General features: G+C 41.0%; 1 protein-coding gene across 1 annotated transcript; it reads right to left on the bottom strand.

Annotated features, from left to right (window-relative positions):
* Positions 1–15,076: 15,076 nt before the first annotated feature.
* Positions 15,077–19,956, bottom strand: C1H1orf50 (chromosome 1 C1orf50 homolog). Its single transcript, XM_074217816.1, has 4 exons — positions 19,322–19,956; positions 18,192–18,278; positions 17,168–17,299; positions 15,077–15,296 (listed from the first exon to the last, which is right to left on the bottom strand). Exons 1-4 carry the CDS (start codon positions 19,838–19,840, stop codon positions 15,114–15,116), a joined length of 921 nt encoding a protein of 306 aa, XP_074073917.1. The 5' UTR covers positions 19,841–19,956; the 3' UTR covers positions 15,077–15,113.
* Positions 19,957–20,248: the final 292 nt, after the last annotated feature.

Raw genomic sequence — 20,248 nt, 5'->3', positions numbered from 1 at the left:
CCAAGTTTGCTCTCCTCCTTCCTCATTCTTCCTGCCATATTCACACAACTGTTTTTTCTATTGCCTGTCACACAATACCTTAATTTCCACCATTAGAGATACTTTTTTTTGAGTTTTCAGTATTCACTTCTTGAAAGACACAACTCTTAGAGAGGCAGCACATTAATTGCCACTAACATCCATGAATAATGGTCAAAGGGACTAGGCCCTGTGCAATTTGTTCAGACAAATGATAGGTAGGGGAGAAGGGAGAAGAGTCTTTAGGGAACAAATGTCAAAGACAAACTCTTGGTGACTTTACAGTTTTACTCAAGAAGGCCCCTTTAGGCAAGTTCTCCTGAGTCATTTCTACCTCTGGGCAGACCCCAGGCTCTCTTGACTCCAGAGACCTATGGGTCCTTATGATTCTTGAGGCTTCTAGTTCAATAAGACTTTTTGGCTGTCTCCTTAACAAGTCACAAAGTCATCCCAGCACTGGCCAAAGACCCCTAGTGTCAGGGCACTTTAAAGCTCAAGAAGCAGCCCAGAACAATTTTATCTCCTAATATTTGGAGTGGTGGGAGGTAGGGTGATGAACATGGGATGCTGAAAGGTGTTGGGCTTGAAGTTAGGAGCCCTGGGATTAAATCCTAGCTCCTACCCTTACTAGGACCCTACCCTTCAAGACTAGAAGGCACCAGTGCCTGGGCAGCCAGGTGGAGCTGCAGTCAATAGGTTATTGGGTCTGAATTCAGATCAAGCCTCAGACACCTGCTTTGTGACCATGGAAAATCATTTAGCCCTGTTTGATTCAGTTTCTTCATCTGTAAAAATGATTTGGAGAAGGAAATGGCAAACCACTCCAGTGACTTTGCCAAGAAAACTCCAAATGATGTAACACTGAGTTGTATATGACTAAAAAAGATGAATGAATGACAACAAAATGAGTTCAATCCCTCTTTCAAGTGATAGCACTTCAAATGCTTGAAGACAACAATTATGTTTAAGTCCTCTCTTCTCCAGTCTCTGTTTCTTCCATTGATCATTACAGGGCATGGTTTTGAGTCCCTTCAGCCATAACCACCTCTGCACCTTTTATAGCTTGTCAGGGTTTTTTCCTCTAAAAGTGTTGCCCAAATTAAACACAATATTCCAGATGTGGCCAGGGCAGAGGTCAGGAGGACTGTCACTTCTTCTGGACACTTCTGGACACTTTGATTCTCAATGCAGTCTAAGCTTGTGTTCATTTTTTCTGTCATACAATTGATTCCCCCCAATTTTTTTCCATGAACTTTGTCTAGCTTCATCTCCTCCATCCTGAGTATTTGCAATTAAATTTTTAAACTCATGCAAAACTTAGCATTTTTCCCTACCACAACATGTTACTGCATTTGGACCATACTTGGCATATATTTGGGCTCTAATTTAGGGGACTTGAAGCTCCAAGACTCCTTTATCTCTTGCTTAGTTCTCTGGCTCCCCTTGACCATGTTCACTAGTTGAATAGAAACACAAGTGAAGGAAGACAGCTTGTTCATAAAAGAGGGCAAGCACTATTCTCAGGCATCCATCCACCATCAGAAGCTGGGTGGTGTCAAGGCCAAAAGAGGTGAAGTCAGCAGTGTCATCTCCTTGGCCCCTGCTCAATAGGATAAGAAAGGCAATAGGCTTGACAAGAGTGGGGAGCCTGGGAAGAAAGGAAAAATGAAACCTTGACTGATGTACTCAAGTATTTTCCCCGTGGTCCCGACAGTATAAATAGGATCCTCATTTCCCAGGCTCATGGGGTCACTAGTTAATTATACCACAACCCACAGGAGTCACAAGTGAACTGCTTTTGGCTGCAAAGTATTTCTCTAGGCATTATGTAACTTAAGATGTAAATTCTACACAATCTTATGGATTGTAAGTAATTCTCCCATCTTTCTTTTTTTTAATTAATTTTTATTAAAGATATTATTTGAGTTTTACATTCCCCCCCCCCATCTTACTTCCCTCTCTCTTACTTTCTTTTAAAGGACAACTCCCTATTCCCATTTTCTAGACTACTGTCACAAATGCTCTCCTTTGGGCTGGAGATGAGAAAAATGGGGCGCACCAAATTTAGAATCCAAACCTCTTGATTCCAAGTTCAGTGTTTATATCAATTGCTCCAATTTTGTAAACATTCTGCAAAGGCCCAAGTTCTACAGGGCAATGAGGAACTGGAACCAGGCAGACACTGTCTCCAAAAGGCTGCTTGTTAAAAGGCAGTGTCTCCTAGAGCAAGTCATCTAACCCTTTCTCATTGGCATAGGGTGGCTTATGGAACACTTTTTAGTGTAGGTTTAAATTTGGGTTCAGAGTGATATTCCTCTAGGGGAATAACCCAATCTTTCTTTTTTTTAGGGGTTAAGTGGCTTGCCCAAGGCCACACAGCTAGGTAATTATTAAGTGTCTGAGACCAGATTTGAACCCAGGTACTCCTGACTCCAGGGCTGGTGCTTTATTCACTATGCCACCTAGCCACCCCCATAACCCAATCTTTCTGAAATGTTTCCTTATACATAAAATAGGGATTACAGTAGTTGCACTATCCTCCTAATAGGGAAAGGAAGAAAAGAAGACCTTTTATATATATAAATGGAGTCTAGAAGCTGATATCCCTGGAGATTAGAGGATAGAAGTAGAAGGAAGAACAGAGGATGGAATAAAGAGGAGACAGAGTTTTACATTTGATTCAGTGTCTCTGGGGGCACATTGACTTCAGAGCCCTGAAGGAATCAGAATCAGGAGTTATTACTCAAAACCTTACTAAGCCCTTCTAAGGGACCACATTTCATCCTTTGTACTCCTTCCTCCCATATATATATACATATATACATACATATATATATATATATATATATATTTATACCTGTAGGAATGAGAGGATATCATAATAATTTTTTTTAATCTCAGAAGACAAGGTTAGAAAATGTTTTCCTCATAATAATCCTGTTAGGTAGCAGGGCATCATGGTGATTGTCCTTCATTCTCCAAGAGGACCCTGACATCAGGAAGGTGATACCATGAATGCAACTGAATTGGATTTAAGTGAGGGACCATTGTGCAAAGTCACCAGCCTCACTCTCTCCTCTGGAGTCAAGTGGCTCTAAATAAATCTGAAGATGGCCTCAGATGAAGTGGGAGACCTTGGCTTTTTAAAACTAAGGTCTTTCCCAGATCTCAGTTTGACTGGGGCAATGTCCATTCAGTGCATATTTAGGTGGCATTAGGAGCAGAACTGAGAGGAGTTATGGGCAGGACTGGGAAAAGTTAAGGCAGAACTGGGAGGGGTTGTGGGTGGAACTGGGAGGAGTTAGGGTTGGGACGGGGAGGAGATAGGGGCAGGGATAAGGTGGTACCAGGGAAAGATTAAAAGTAGTTTAATGTATGACATAAGGTTGTGTTCTTGTGCGTATATAGAGGAATTAAAAATTATAGTTTAACCTCAAATTAGGCAGCTAAGATAGAGCACCAGCCCTGGAGTCAGGAGGAAGACATTTAATACTTAGCTGTGTGACCTTAGGCAAGTCACTTAACCCCATTGTCATCAAAAGAAAAAAATATATAGCACCTTAGCTAAAGTCATCAGCTTACTTGGGAGTCAGGGTCTTTGTTAACACAAGGTAATATTGAGGAATTTATGATATATATAACTAGGAGAGCCTGGTGAGATCTCTTGTAGACACCAGTTTAGATAGGATTACAGCAGACTAGTACAGAGTCAAAATAGGGATTAACAATTTCAAAAGATTAGCTGTTTTAACAATTCCATTTGCTAAGTACATTCTTCACTTACAGGGGTTTGCTTTTAAGGAAAGTATTGTGACAATACAAAAAAGGAAAAGAATTATAACAGTTGTCTCAATACAGAAAAAGAGGAAAGATTACAATCTTTCTCTCTGCCTAGAGTTCCCCTACTTCACTGAAGCATACTCAAAGGCATTTGGGGGGGGGGGGGGGAGAAGAGGGAGGACAAGAAACAATGCAATTGTGCAAGTGAACTGGGATTCAGAAAACCATATGATGGAAGGAACTTTAGGTACTATCTAGCATTCCTCATTTTATAGGTCAAGAGAAGTTCAGTAACTTGCCTAGGGTCACATTGGTAGTAAAAAGCATCATAGGAGGGGGCGGCTAGGTGTCCTAGTGGACAAAGCACTGGCCCTGGAGTCAGGAGTACCTGGGTTCAAATCCGACCTCATACACTTAATAATTACCTAGCTGTGTGACCTTGGGCAAGCCACTTAACCCTATTTGCCTTACAAAAACAAACAAACAAAAAAAAAAGCATCATAGGAACATAGATTCTGTTAAACCTCATAGAGTTTGACCTTAAATAAGACAGATATTAGGTGAAACATTAAGTGTTTATTATTCTCTAAAGTTTGTGAAACACCCATGGGAAGGCTTAAAAGTTAGAAGTTAGGAGAATATTTTATAGAATTAGACAGAGAACCACAAATTGTTTTGGTGGTAGCCAATGAAATTACATATTCTTTCATAAAGAGGTCATAATATACATTATGGTCTTCTCCAAGGACAGGGATTCCATTAGCAGAAGGGAGTCCCTTGTCCTGACTCAGGATATTTATACTTTATCAGATATATTTTAGACACATAAAATATGGAATTTCTCCCTTTCTGAGATATCTGTGCCATCTTGTGACTGTTGATACAACGAAGGAACTTATAGGTACTATTAGCAGCAAGCTTCTTGTTTTCTCAGAAGGAAGCTGACATTTTCACTTACAGAGTTGACATCCTCACATTCAGATTTATAATTGTTATTAGAGACAGAGAAGCAGATTTTAATAAGAAATGTTTAAAACATATATGACATATTTATTAATTAGATTAAAACATACATATATATATGTATAAAATTCACATGTCCACAATTCAGAGCTGGAAGGGACCTTAGAGGTCTTCTAGGAAAACACTCACATTTTGCAGATTAGGAACTAAAGCCCAGAAAGGTGATGCCCAAGGTCACATTTGTTGTAAATGATATGAGTCAGGATCAGGGTCCAATCCTTGCCATTTAACTTTCCAGACTTTCAGTGTCTCCTCTGCAAAATGAAGGGGTTCCCTCTGTACAAAATATATACAGCTCTATTTGTGGTGGCAAAGAAATGTAAACTAAGTGGATGCTCATCCACTGGGGCATGGTTGAACAAATTATGATATATGAATATAATTGGATCCTATTGTGCTTTAAGAACTGATGGAGAAACCTGGGAAGACTAAAACACCGCACTAATACAGAGTGAAGTAAGTAAAACCAGGAGAACAATGTATACAGTAAAAACAACATTGTAAATACAAGCAACTTTGAAAGACTAAAGAACTGTGATCAGAGCAAAGTCCAACCATGAGTCCAGAGGACTCATGATGAAGCATGCTGTTCATCTCCTAATAAGGAGAGAGGTGATAGACTCAAGGCATAGATTGAGATAGATGATTTTGGACATGGTCAATGCAGGAATTTATTTTGTTTGACTATGCATTTTTCCTTCAAGTGTTTGTTTTGTTTTGTTGTCTTTTTCAATGTGTATAAGAGAAGGCAGGAGGAAATGTAGACTTTTGTTTTGAAAAAAAATGAGGGGGGGTTACACTAGATGATCTTTAAGACCTCTTCCAACTCTAAATACTATCAATCTATGAATTTATATTGGACAAGAGATTACTTAAGTACAAGACTAAAGTATTCAATTATTTGAAGGGCTCCCAGGGGAAAAAGGGAAGAATGGTCAAGAGGTTCAAACCCAGGAAAAATAGGTTGTGGTCAACCTAGGGATCAGAACTGGGATCCATGAATGGAAGTTGTAAAGTGGCAGAATTTAGCTGGTCGTAAGCCAAACAGTTGAGCTACTCAACAAGAGCTGCTCTCAGAAGTCTTAGAGCAGTTCCTCTTCAGTGGAAGTCTTTAAGTAGAATTGGACAATTGCTCCTTGGAGGACAATTGGATGACAGAATCTCAGAGCTATAAGGGATATTAGAGGCCTTTTAGTCCAACCTGCTCTGAATTGGAATGTCATTTCCATGATGTGAACAGGAGCAGCTAAGTGGCACAATAGATAGAGCATTGGTCCTAGAGTCAGGAGGATCTGAGTTCAGATCCATGATATGAACAATAGGGAGTTATCCAGGCTCTGCTTAGTGACCTACTTTTAAGGGGAACCCATCATTCCACTCTGGGACAGCTCTGATAGGATATTCTCTTCTAATCAATCCTAAATATGCCTCTTTGTAACCTCCTTCCATCTGCTTAGATTTACCCTTAGGATGAGTCAGAACAAATCTAATACAACTTTGATATAACAGCCTCTCAAATTCTTGAAAACAGTGATCTTTTCCCTATGCAGTATTCTCTTTTCCAGACTAAACATCCTTCAACTGGTCCTGATAGAATATGATGTTAAGCCTCTCCTCCCCAAAGTCTCTTTTTCAGACTAAACTACCAGTCCCTCCTTAGTCAATGCCTTACTGTGCCTATCTGTATGGAACCCAAGATTGAATTAATGCCCTTTGGCTACCATATTGTTGACTCTATTGAGCTTGCAGTCAATGAAAATCCCAATATCTTTTTCAGATGAGCTGCTAACTTTGCCTCTCATTGTATACTTCTGAAGTTGACTTTTTTTTGTGATTTTGTTTTTGCAAGGCAATGGGGTTAAGTGACTTGTCCAAGGCCACACAGCTAGGTAATTATTAAGTGTCTGAGGTCAGATATGTACTCAGGTCCTCCTGACTCCAGGGCCAGTCCTCTATCCACTGTGCCACCTAGCTGCCCCGAAGTTGACTTTTTAAACCATGTAAATATTTTTATGCTTATTCAATTTAATATAGAGCCCAGTGGCTCTAGCCTGTCAAGATTTAGAATCTCGACTTTGCTATCTAAAATGTTAAACCTCTGTAAATTAAATGACTTCTCTCTTCCCATTGCCATCACCCTAGGACAAACCCTCATTATAACCTACCTGAACTATTGAACTATTGTGATAACATCTCATCAAGGCTCCTGATCCAATCCATAGTTCACACATAGGAGGGCCAATCTTTCTCTTATATGATATAGGCATACTGATCCACAGTTGAAAAAATTTCAATTGATTCCTATTACCTAATGAATAAAGTTCAAATCCTAGCACTTAGCATTTAAGGCATTCCATCATCTTTATAGTCTCCCTGTTATCTCCTTTCACAACATATATATCAGTCAAATGACTATTCTCTGCCACCATCCTCTTGGTACTTTTCATCTTTCTTTGTACACGGGCTTTTAGAAATAATGTCTGGTCCAAGGAAAGTACATGTATTTGTTGACTTGACAACTTGAACCTGTGAAATAATAGCTATACTAAGCTCTAATTATAATTTTATGAAGACAACTCACAATTTCCCACTTTTGTTCTTTTGTTCATGTGATTTCCTGTAGATAGATGCCTTCCCTTTCTTCATCTGAATTCCAATCTCATTCTTTAAAGCCCAACTCAAAAGGTTCCACTTTCATGAAACCATATCCTACCCCCACCCCCACTAGGTAAGGTTTTTTTTCCTAGTAACAAACATTTCACCATGTTTTAATTCATGTGATACTGTGAATTATAATTACTTGTTTGTGTCTTTTCCCCTTTGGGATTCCACAAGGAAAAGGAACATATCTTCTTTATACTTTATCCCTCCATTGCCCTCAGGACCTGACATGTTTTAATTCTGACAAATATTTACTATTTTTTCAATACTTCAGAGATCGGTGACTTCACTGGGGAGAGGGCTTCCTTCAACTACAGAGTTCTTAGCCTCTATTCATAGTACTGATTTATATGAATTTCTATAGCCACAAAAAAAAAAAATCACTGGGCAGCCAGCTCTGTCACCATGAAGATCTCCTCACTTAGATAAGCTGATCTTTGGCCAACAGCTAGCCAGCCCACTGCTGGAATGGCCTTCCATCCCTTTACAAAATTTTTGAGAAGGCAAGGTCATCTCCAAGCCAGGAAGAGGCACCAGAAATGGTGGACATCAGTGAAAGAATAAGTACAGAGCATAGTGTGAATGAAAACATTGATCAAAATCATAAGAATTAGAGTTGGAAAGGACCTTATTAGTCCACAAGTTCAAGTTCCTCATCTTACAGAGGAGCAAACAGGAACCAGAGGAAGGGAAGGGATTTGCCCAATATCACACAGGGATACTAGAACTGAGATTCGAACCCAGGTCCTTTATCTCCAAATCTAGAGCTCCCCCCAACATTACTGCTCTCAAGAGCTGATAAAACTACCCAAATTAAATTACTTATTCAGTACCAAACTACCAAAAATCCATTTTTACTGAGCTAGAAATAACAGTAATAAAATTCATCTGGAGCAAGAAAAGGTCAAGAATAGCAAGGGAACTGATGGGAAAAAAAATGTAAAGGAAGGTGGCCTAACTCTACCAGACCTAAAACTATACTATAAAGTGGCAGTCATCAAAACTGTCTGGTACTGTTTAAGAATTAGAACAATGGATTAGTTGATTAGGATAGGTTCAAAAGAAGTAAATGACTGCAGTAATCTACTGTTTGGTAAACACAAAGACATTAGCTTCGGGGATAAGAAATCATTATTTGACAAAAATTGTTGGGAAAACTGGAAAACAGCATGGCAGAAAACTAGGCATAGACCCAGTATCTTATACCCTATACCAAAATAAGGTCAAAAAGGGTATCCATCAGATCTACCTATCTATCAGATCTATAGAAAGGGGACAAATTTATGACCAAAGAAGAAATAGAGTACATTATAAAATACAAAATGAATGATTCTGACTATATTAAACTAAAAAAGGCTTTGCACTAATAAAGTCAATGCTGCCAAAATTAGAAGGAAAGCAGAAAGCTGGGAAACATCTTTACAACTAGGAGTTCTGAGAAATGTCTCATTTTATCAAATTTATAAGGTAACAAGTCATTCCTCAATTGATAAATGGTCAAAGGATATGAGTAAACAGTTTTCAAATAAAGAAATTAAAATGCTTTCTCTTCTGTTTAGAAGGCGAGCTCCTTGAGGGTAAGTACTGTTTTTGCTTTCTGTCCCTAATATTCAATAGTGACTGTCACATAGCTTTTAACAAATACTAATTGCCTATCTGGCTATGGACCCATTATTCCTACACTTTAAGCTGTGTTCAGAGACCCAAATATAGTTTTCAAATGCCATCTTCTTATTCAGTTGTTCACTATATGGAATCCTTTCTTACCTTTCTATGAATACTTTGTAATCTACCCTCTCAAAGTCTAGGGCCTGTGACAGATTCTACCTACTTCCTAAACTCTATAATGAGCATTTGCTCCTAAGGTGCCATCATTTCTATTTCAATAATCAATGTTCTTCCTTATTGATCAGAATCAAGTTCAGAATACCAATTCCCCTTTGGCTTCCTCCTCATCTTATAGGATGAAAATAGTGACAATACTATAAGCAAATTAGAAGATCAAGGACTAATTTACTTGTCAGATTTATGGAAAGAGAAGCAGTTCATGACTAAGGAAGAGATGGGGAACACTAAAAACAAACTAGATGATTTTGATTACATTAAATTAAAAAGCTTTTGCACAGATAAAACCACTGTAACCAAGATCAAAAGAAATGAAGTAAACTGGGAAATAATCTTTACAACTAATGTTTCTGACAAAGGACTCATTTCTAAAATATACAGAGAACTGAGTCATATTTTAAAAAAACAAGCTATTCCCCAATTGACAAAGTCAAAAAGAATATGCAAAGCCAAATTACAAATGAGATCAAAGCAATCCATAATCATATGAAAAATTGCTCTAAATCATTACTTATTAGAGAAATGTAAATTAAAGTTTCTCTGAGGTACCACCTCACACCTCTCAGACTGGCCAATATGACCAGAAAGGATAATGATCATTGTTGGAAGGGTTGTGAGAAATCTGGGACACTATTACATTGTTGATGGAGCTGTGAACTCATCTAACCTTTCTGGAGAGAAATCTGGAACTACACCCAAAGGGCAACAAAAATATGCATACCCTTTGATCCAGCAATACCACTACTGGGTCTATACCCTGAAGAGATGATGAAAAATGGTAAAAACATCACTTGTACAAAAATATTCATATCAGCCCTGTTTGTGGTGGCAAAGAATTGTAAATCAAATAAATGCCCTTCAATTGGGGAATGGCTTAGTATGGCTTAGAATGGCTGTGGTATATGTATGTCATGGAACACTATTGTTCTATTAGAAACCAGGAGGGATAGGAATTCAGGGAAGCCTGGAGGGATTTGCATGGACTGATGCTGAGTGAGATGAGCAGAACCAGAAAGGCACTGTACACCCTGGCAGCGGCATGGGGGCGATGATCAACCTTGATGGACTCACTCATTCCCTCAGTGCAACAATCAGGGATAATTTGGAGCTGTCTGCAATGAAGAATAGTATCTGTATCCAGAGAAACAACTATGGAGTTTGAACAAAGACCAAGGACTATTACCTTAAATTTAGGAAAAAAAAACCTGATATCTTACTTTCTGATCTTGCTTACTTTATGTTTCTTCCTTAAGGATATGATTTCTCTCTCATCACACTCAATTTGGATCAATGTATATCATGGAAACAATGTAAAGACTGGCAAATTGCCTTCGGGGGGGGAGGGAAGTAAGATTAGGGGGAAAATTGTAAAACTCAAAATAAATAAAATCTTTTAATTTAAAAAAAATTAAAAATAGCGATAAGACAAGTATTTTTATCAGTTATTTTCCTTTCAGCAGAAAAAGAATTCCAGCAGACATCTGCATAGTCAAAGTGCCTTCCAAACAGGTGTGTAAACTGCAGATCTTTCAGTCATCTCTACTAGTCGCCTCCACCTCCTCTCTTCTGTTTCTTCTAAACCTTTGCATCATTCAAGCAATGAGATGAATTTCAACTGCCCTCTCCAGAGGTACCAATGATCTGCCAAATGGCTCCTTTCCCAAATCATCTTTCTTGACTTTTCTTCAACATTTGACACTGATGTCTTTCTTCTCTTGGATACTCTCTTCTGAGTTTTCATTGTCCTTCCATCTATTGACCCATTCTTTTTGTCTCTTGTTAACTCTTCATCCATATAATGTTCTCCCCTACTCCTACCCTAATGTTCTGTCCTGGGCCTTATCATTTTGCACTACAGTATCTGAATGATCTCATCAGCTACCTTAAATTATCTGTATGCAAAATGATTCCCAAACTATATATCCAACTCTAATCACTCTCCTGAACTACAATCAGTCACCAAAATTCTCCTGGATAACATGTACTGGATGGTCCAGAGGCATCTCAAATTCAACATGTCCACAAAACTCACAATTGCTCTCAAAAATTACAAATTACTTTCAAGGGCACCATCATCCTCCCACTCAGCTGGATGGCACCATGGATATGAAGTCAAGACTTGAGTTATTATCCAGCCTCAGACATACTAGTAGGCAAGTCACTTTCTTCCTGTTTCAGCTTTAAAATGAGGATAATTGCACCTGCTCCCAGGGGAAATGTGAAATAAAAATGCATTTTGTAAGAAACTTTGCAAACCTTCAAGTGCTGTATAGATGCTTTTATAACTGCTCACTCACCACCTTGGTGCCATTCCAGTCTCTCATCCTAATCTTTTTTCTCCACTTCCCACTATCCTAGACTGGGCACTCATCTCACCTCTTTCCTGGACTACTGCAATAGTCTGGTTGGACATCTGTCTCATTTTTCCCATTACAAACCATCTTCAAACACCTCCAACATCAGGTATAACTTCAAAATTCTTCACAAACCAGGGCAGTAGGGATTCCTACCAGGGGGTCATCTTACATTTTCTCTCTTCAGGTATGCTACATCTACAGAGCCTGGGGGCTCTGTAGAGGAAGGGCTAGGTCTGGAAATAAGAAGACTCAAATTAAAATCCAGCCTCAGACAGGTACTAACAATAGGACCCTGGGTAAGTCACTTAACTTCTGCCTTAGTTTCCTTAGCTGTAAGGACCATTATAAAAATAGTGCCTACTTTGCAGAGTTGTGATAATCAAATGACATGCTTGTAACCAAATGAAAGTAAGCCCTTAAAATGTTCATTTCCTTCCCTATTTTCTCATATCCATAGTGTTACACTGGCTTTCTCCTATATTTGGAATCCTTACTTCACTTCTCAGATTCACTTGTATTCACTCCCATTTTTACTTACCTTATTATTTATGCTCTGCCCCAATCAAAATGTGAGCTCCTTGAGAGTGTGCACCAACTTTTTCTTTTCATTTTTTTTTTGGTCTCCTCAGCACTTAATATTGACAAACTCATTTTCTGTCCCATGTCCATAATACTCACTTATGACCATATTGCTTGTTTTGGCCTCTACTGATTCCCCCCTCTAAAATGTTCTGCCACATTTCCATCCTTGGGTTCCTAGATCCCCCCCCCCCTTTTTATATGTAATGTTATTCCTATTAGAATAATTACATTCTTTCTGAATAAAGTACACCCTCTTTCCAAAGCCACGCTGTAGTCAAGTCTCATCCCACTAAGGCTGGGTAACACATCAAATTTATTTCATTAGGGTCTCCAGTTGTATTACCTATGACTAAATTAAATTTTTATTTAAGGCAATGGGGTTAAAAGTGACTTGCCCAAGATCACACAACGAGGCAATTACTATCTGAGGTGAGATTTGAACTCAGATCCTCCTGACTCCAGGGTCGGTGCTTTATTCACTTTGCCACCTAGCTGCCCCAGCTATGATATATAAAAATAGAGATACCCGAGGCCTATCAGTTTTGGTTTCTCAGATAGTCTCCTATAGATTGGTTCCCTCTTCTTTTAGTGAAAGGAATTTCTATATCAGCAGGCTTGGTAGCTAAATGCTGGCAGGTTTTTCACCCCCCCCCCCCAAGTCTGGCTAAGGGTCTATCAATCCTAAATTTTCCTACTCCCTTAATCTTTCTTTTCTGAATTTACCTCCTTTCCAACAGTAATAGGAATAAACTTGATGTAATGCTTATTTTAGTCATGTCCTACCCATCTTGATAAATTATATTTAGAACAGGGCATCATCTAATCCCTGTATCTATCCCAGAGCCCAGCAGTACTCTAAGCATGGTCAGCACTTAGTTCCCCCTTCCAACTATCTACCTTCACTCCGAGGTCCCAGAAACTGAGCCTGATGTACAGAATTTTTTTCTGAAGCCCTTCCACCACATCTGATTCTAGACTTAGAGTCAACAGTAGCCACAGCATTATGCCAGCAGCAGCCCCATCACTGACGTTTATGTAAGATACCTAGCTAGGGCCATAAGACTTATCTGCGGGAACTGAGGAATGAGAACATCAATTCTCAAACATTTTGACTTTCTGCTGTTTTCATCCTATCCCATGCTTCCCTCTTGGCTCCTTTCAGACTAAACTCTGCTTTGTGTACTTTCATTTTACCAAAAACCCAGATGAATTTGTTAGGCTTTGCTGACCACGTGTGATTGGTCAAAAGTGCTCAGTGAGAAAGACCCTTAACTCCAAGATGGGTTTAGAATTATAGTTGTTATTCCAAGAAGTTGTGGCAGCTCTGTGGCTAATCACAGCCTAGTTTCTTCAAAGCAAACTGTATCACACAGGATGGTACTGAAGTTCACCTATTATACCCCCTGTAGGGATTGAATCAGGGTCTCAAGGAGATTTTTAGCTAGTAGAATCCCATTTGCAAAACTGGGGGGGGGGGGGGGGAGAAGTTTGAATAAAACAATTCATTGGGTCAATTAGCTGGGTAATTTACAGAAAAATATCCTACTTCACCACTAGGTTTCTGCATATTAAAGTTTATCTGAATTACCCACATAACTGCTATGTGGCCAAAGATAATGAAGGCAATAGGCTCCCAAATTCAGGAATTCCTGTTGTTAAAGTCAGGGGAACTGGGTTGGAATCCTGGCTTTGCTACTGGTGTGACATTGGTCACCTAACAAGAATAAGCTTTAGTTCATAAATAAATAAGGATGGATCAGATAATCTCTTAGGTCCCTCCAAACTTTCAATCCAATGACAGCATGATACAGAAGGTTAGGAGGCTCATCATCTGTGAAATGAAAAGTCAGACTAGATGTTCTAAATTCTATGAAAAAAGCAAAATAAATCTATACAAACAGAACTGCAAAGTTCTCATTCCCATTGTATTTTCAACTCTCCCTTTCATATTTGGAAATAGTCATTTAACCCTGGACCTTTCCCCCAAATCAGGCTAACATAATTCCAACTATCTTCATCCATGAAGCAGTATGGCTTCAAGGAGGATACTTCACAGCTAAGAAACCCTGGGCAAGTCACTTAACATCTGTCTCCCCCCTCATCTATAAAAGAAAAAGGTTGGATTCAATGGCTTCTTAAGATCCCTTCCAGCTCTAAATCTATAAAACTGATTAAGAACTGAAGGTGAGGAGTTAAAGGAATGGCCACCACTACTCCTCTTCTGCACTTGTTTCAGTTTTCCAGACAAATAAGAAGGGCTAGAGGAGATGAGGAAAATTCAGACCAGACAGCCCTTTGAAGAAGGTAGAGTCAGTTGTTTGGATAACAACATTACCATCCTGCATAACACATATTCCTGAGACCCTGGATGATAATACTGAGCTTAAAATTCTCTGTAATAGGGTAGAATTATTTATAGAAACAGAAGAGCTGGGCCCTTGCTTGACCCTAGTTCATTCCTAAACTTCCTGAATTAAAAAGAGGTGATAGAACAGATTGTTCTTTATATAAACAGTAATCTACTACCTTTTCAAGGAAGTGACATTTCTTCTCTTTCCTATAAAGTCTCCAGCTCAGCTATGGAGATGGATTTTGCTTATCTGTGCAAGTTGTAATGTGTAATAATGGTTATTGGCTCATATTTAGTTGGGGACTATGAAGCAAGGAGTATGGATCCCAAAATGGAGTTGATAAATATACTTCAACTCGTACAGGGGGTCTCCATCCAAGGTACTTATATGTGCATATCATATCTCACTTGTCACAACTCCTACAAAGTAGGGTGTAGGGAAGCCAAGGAGACAAGAACAGCCAGGCCCACATTCTATTTGGCAATGTCCATGGTCACTAAGTGAGACCCTGGAAATTGGGCTCTGTACATTGGGGCAGGGCCATCTGCTGACTCAAAAGTTTGTTCATGACTCTGATTTCAGCATCTCTATTCGCGATGTTGTCAAATGGAGTCCAGGAGAGATCATGCTGAAGTTTGTAGGCACCAAGGAATTCTTTTGGACAACTTGCCCCCCATTCCTAGAAAAGGCAAAAAAGCCATATAAATATACTATACATTTCTATTTTTAAAAAACCCATCCCATTACATTTTCATGCTGTGATTTCTACTATTTCTACTATAACTTCAGTTACCTGGGGAGTTCTCCAAGTTTGATACTTATATGCTAAGGTATGACAATCATGCATTTGTCTCTTTAACGTGGAAAAAGTAAAATTCAAGAATGCCCCAGGATGGGTCAGGCATGGCTCAAGAAATATGGAATGAACTAAATTAATAACAATTGAGTTATAAAACTGAAATTACAGTTACAAATATACACACAAATAAATGTCTATATGCACACATGTATAAAGCATATATAAAGCTAAACTTTGAACCTTCCTCTAGATCTCTTGACAATAGATGGGTACAAATGTAGGTTGACGATAAGTTATCTTTTGCTTTCTGTAAACTTGTTTTTTCCTCCACTGCTTCATGCTGTTCTTGAAATGATGAAATTCACCATTTCTCATAATTCTCAATAAAATTTTACAAATGAGTTTATGTCCTAAACTAGTGTTGTCCTTGGCTAACATATCTGCCTGGAAAGATCAAGGGTTTGCTAAGCAAGGTCTTTCCTAGGTTTCTTTTGTTCTTTTATGGCAACTGATTTACATTAGTCAAATTTCTTTAGGAAATGGTGATAAAGTTTCTATCTCTGTCTGGTCTATTTCCCATGTTTTATCATCATTAGATGTCTAAAAAGGTTAGGATAGAATTGCTTCAATTGCACCAAAACCCCACTTATCTCTAATTTGTTGTTGATTTTGACCTTGTTTCTAACAAGTCAATAGTCTGACACAGATAGGCTGCTAAGGAATTTTCCTCCTAGTTATTTTTTGTTTGTTTGTTTGCAAGGCAATGTTTGCCCAAGGCCACACAGCTAGGTAATTATTAAGTGCCTGAGGCCAAATTTGAACTTAGGTCCTCCTGACTCCAGGGCTAGTACTCTATCCACTTTGCCACCTAGTTGCACCCCACACCCACCGAAATTACTTTCAATCTGATAAATGTAATCAGTTTTAAATTCTAAGATTTTAGTCAGCTTTGTGACCCAATTCTCCTTGTAAACAAAATATTCATGATATAGGCATGTACTCGTTACAAGTCTTTGACCTCCTCACAAGGCATATATTTTTCATCACCTTCCATTACTGTCCATTTTCACATGGAAGATACTAAATTAGGATTGTTTATCAAATTCCTGTGTCACTGTGGGTAAATCACATTCTCCTCAGAACCTGAGTTTCCTCAACTGTAAAGTGAGGGGGGCTAGACTAGACAGTCTCTGTGGTCCCATTCAACTCAATATCTATGACCATATGATTATTTCATTTAGCTGCCAATTCCTTCTACATCCAGGTTTTATTTATAGAAAAAATTAATATTTTCCTTTCCCAATACCAAGGCCATTTGATGGTTACTGGATCTCATAGTTTATCTATGTTTAATGTTTATAGACGGTGTAAGAACTGTGATTCTTTCAGTATCCTATTGTGTCCCCTCCCCCTGAATAACTGCAAAAGCAGAAAAGGACCACATAAGCAGGGGGGGGGGGGGGGGGGGAATCATAATCACAGCTAATGGATTATTCACTTTGTAGAAAACCTACTTGTGAAAAACCTTTTTATACTTAGCCACTTGATCATTGGAAAGCAGAGACTATTGCTAGGAATATATCTAGGTTCACCTCTCTCCTCCCAAAAAAAGTCTACCACAAAAAGTATCCTTTGGCAGCTCCATAAATGCCTTCTTGTGGACCTAACAGAGATTTCTTAAAGGGTCTTTGGCTTAGCTGTTTGCTCAGTAGGATCCTGTCTCACACTGATAAAGAATACAGTCCTCTTACCTTTGGTGAAATGATGGAAAAGAATTGCTGTCCATTCTCTCGTTTATAGAGGTAGTAAATATTTCCAGGTCTTTTCACCATATTACAAGCTACATGGTGCAGTTCAGCATCTCTTTGAGCCTCTTCCAATACCTGGGTACCAAAAAATACAATGAATGAAACAACAGAGAGAATCTGTACACACAGTCTATCCAGTTAAAACTTTAGCTATCTGTCTATCTAAAGGAGGTTATGGTTTTCTGGCTTTTCCCACAACATTGAATAGCTAACTGAAACACTTCAGCAGTTTTGAAGAAATGAAAACCAGACTATTTTTAATACACAGCAACACCCTGAGTTTTCTCTCAATCAGTTACTACCTTTTTGTCAATCCTGTCTTTTAGAGTCCCTTAGGCTTCACTGGTCTTGTTTTATGTGTGTATGTTTTCATCCTCTATCTCATCCAAATAAGTCTCCCTGCCTATCCCCACAGATGATGCTTACTTTGCCCTGAAAAAGATAAACTATGACAACCTATATGTTTATATTCTAACTGGTTTGTTTGCAAATATAACCAACTGTAAGAGAATGCTCTAATATGGGAGACCCTCTTAACGAAGAATTCAATAGTTACCCATAATTAGAAAAATACGTTACAACATGTTAGGCTTTATTTTGTAATGCTGAAGGCCAAATAGTTCAGGACTGACTGAGATTTTTGCTGGCTTAGATTACTAAAAATTAATACAAATTTTCACTCTTTTGTGTCATATTTCTTCTTCCTAAGAGCTTCCCCAACTGGATTAAGGCCAGAGAAGAATGTCCTATAGGACTGGACTCTAGCCTGAACTGTTGAACTATTCCACAATTTGTCCCCACCTCACCCCCATTCCATTGTCTATTGATCTGACAGAACTATAGGGCTGACACTTTGTTTGCTCAAGCAGAGTGGCAGTTATGTAATCAACTTAGGTCTGGAAAATAAACTTAAAAATTTAAGAAGACTGTCTCCAAGCCCTGGGAATAGAGCTGTCAATTTTTTTACCTTCCTGGCCTGTGCTTGCAATTGCTGGATCTGCTCAGCTATAATTATCAGCTTGTTGGTAGCATTTGCTTTGATGAATTCATCAGCCTATGAAAGAAAAGAAAACTCACTGAAGGCTAGAAAGGACTAAGCCTTTTTATGATAAAGAAACTGATAAAAAAAAAAGTACGCATTTATGTATGCATACATCTCTTCAGTCAGACAGGCAGTTAACAAGCATTTATTAACTTCTTACTATATATGCCAGACGATGTACCAAGAAAGGGGGATACAAAGAATGGTAAAACAACAACAACCTTCCCCCAAAGAAACCATAGTGGGGGAGGGGAAGAAAAGAATGGAAAATGGATCCCTAAAAAAGGTCTCCGGTAGAAGGTAGGTTTTGAACTGTCTTAGAAGCCTGAGTGAAGGCTCAGGGGTGAAGAGAGGGAACATTCCGGGAATGGTATATTAACAGTGAAAAGGCATAGAGCATAAGAAAGACTGGCCACAAAGGAGATAGATTATAAAGTAGGGGTGGGGGGGCCTTGAGGCAGAAGGTTATTGGACTAGTTCAAATATAAATTGGTGGGTGGCTAGGTGGTGCAGTGGATAGAGCACCGGCCCTGGAATCAGGAGTCCCTGAGTTCAAATCCGACCTCAGACACTTAATAATTATCTAGCTGTGTAGCCTTGGGCAAGTCACTTAACCCTGCTGCTTTGCCAAAAAGAATAAAAAAAAGAAAGAAATCAAAGGTGCGGGTGGGGAAACTGGTTACCTGTACTTACTACCATTAAGGCTCTCTGTAAGGCAGATGAAAAATATGGGAACAATTTTTTATAACTTTTGTCAAATATGGCAGTGTTGATAAAACATGAATGCAAAAGCAACACTGTTTCGTGAAGTTTCCACTTCAAATGAATCCGTGCGAGGCTGAGCACTGCGGGCATCGGGTGCTTTTACCCACTGTCCAGCTGTCCGTGCGGACAGAACCCGCGCCTCTCTCGGTGTCACCTGGGCCCGGCCACGGCAGCGGCCCGGGGGCTGGACCCGGCCACGGCAGCGGCCCGGGGCTGGGCCCCGCCGAGCCCCCTCCCCGGGAAGCCTCCGGTCTCTACTGCCTCCATCCCGGGCCAGCCCCCCGTCTCACCTTCTGCACCTGCTGGGCGAGCTCCACCAGGTCTTCGGGGTCCCCCACGCGGCGGGAGTTGTAGGGGAGCAGGGAGGGGGTGGGGGTGGAGATGGAGGGGGGGTCGGCGGGGCCTCCGGGGTCGCTGGGGCCGCCGAGGTCGACGCAGTCGCAGGCCGCGGGGTGGACCTCCACGGGGGCGCCTGAGGGCGCCGCGCCGTCCCGGAGCTCACGGGCCTCCCCGCCCGGCGGCGCGGCCTCGGCACAGACGCGGCCCCCGGAAGCCGCCATGTTCCCGGCTCCAGCCCGGAGAAGCCGGCCAGGCCACGCGTGCGCAGTGAGGCGGAGGCGGTGCCGGGCAGGGGGCGTGGCCCGGGGCGTGGCCCGGGGGCGGAGCAAAGCGGCCTCGCTGGGGGGGGGGGCGGGGGAGGCCGCGGGCGGCTGGCAGCTCCTCGGGCCGGGCCGGGCCGTGCCCACCGGAGGGGCCGCCTCCCCGCGCCTCGGCTCTCCGGCCTCAGAGGCGGGGAGCAACGGATTCATTCACCGATTGGCCGAAACCCACACAAGATTGGGGATCCCGGGGCGAAGCGGCCGAGTCGCCCCCGCTCGGGGGGAGGCCTCGGGCCGCGGGCCTCCGTCTAAGGCCGCGCCTCCTTCCTGGGGAATAAAGAGAAGCGGGGAAGCTGGGCGGGAGAGCTCGCGGGGGCGGGGGCGGTCCGTGTGCGGGGCGGGTCCCCAGCCTGCGGGGGGGGGGGGGGGGGGGGGGGGGGGGTCTGGGGCGGGGCTTCGCCCTGGGGGCGCGCCAAGGGCCAAAGGTGGGAATCTAAGGGCAAGACCTGCCCCGCGGCCGGGGGCGCGTGGGTCAAGGGGCGGGGCTCGTCCCGGGGGGGGGGGGGGGGGGGGGGGGGGGGGGAGGGGGAGAGGCTTCTCTGGGGGCGGGGCCTCCCT

Source organism: Macrotis lagotis, chromosome 1 (genome assembly GCF_037893015.1).
Source record: "Macrotis lagotis isolate mMagLag1 chromosome 1, bilby.v1.9.chrom.fasta, whole genome shotgun sequence".
In the NCBI taxonomy this organism is placed as follows: domain Eukaryota; kingdom Metazoa; phylum Chordata; class Mammalia; order Peramelemorphia; family Peramelidae; genus Macrotis; species Macrotis lagotis.
This window is presented reverse-complemented; position numbering and strand designations above follow the sequence as displayed.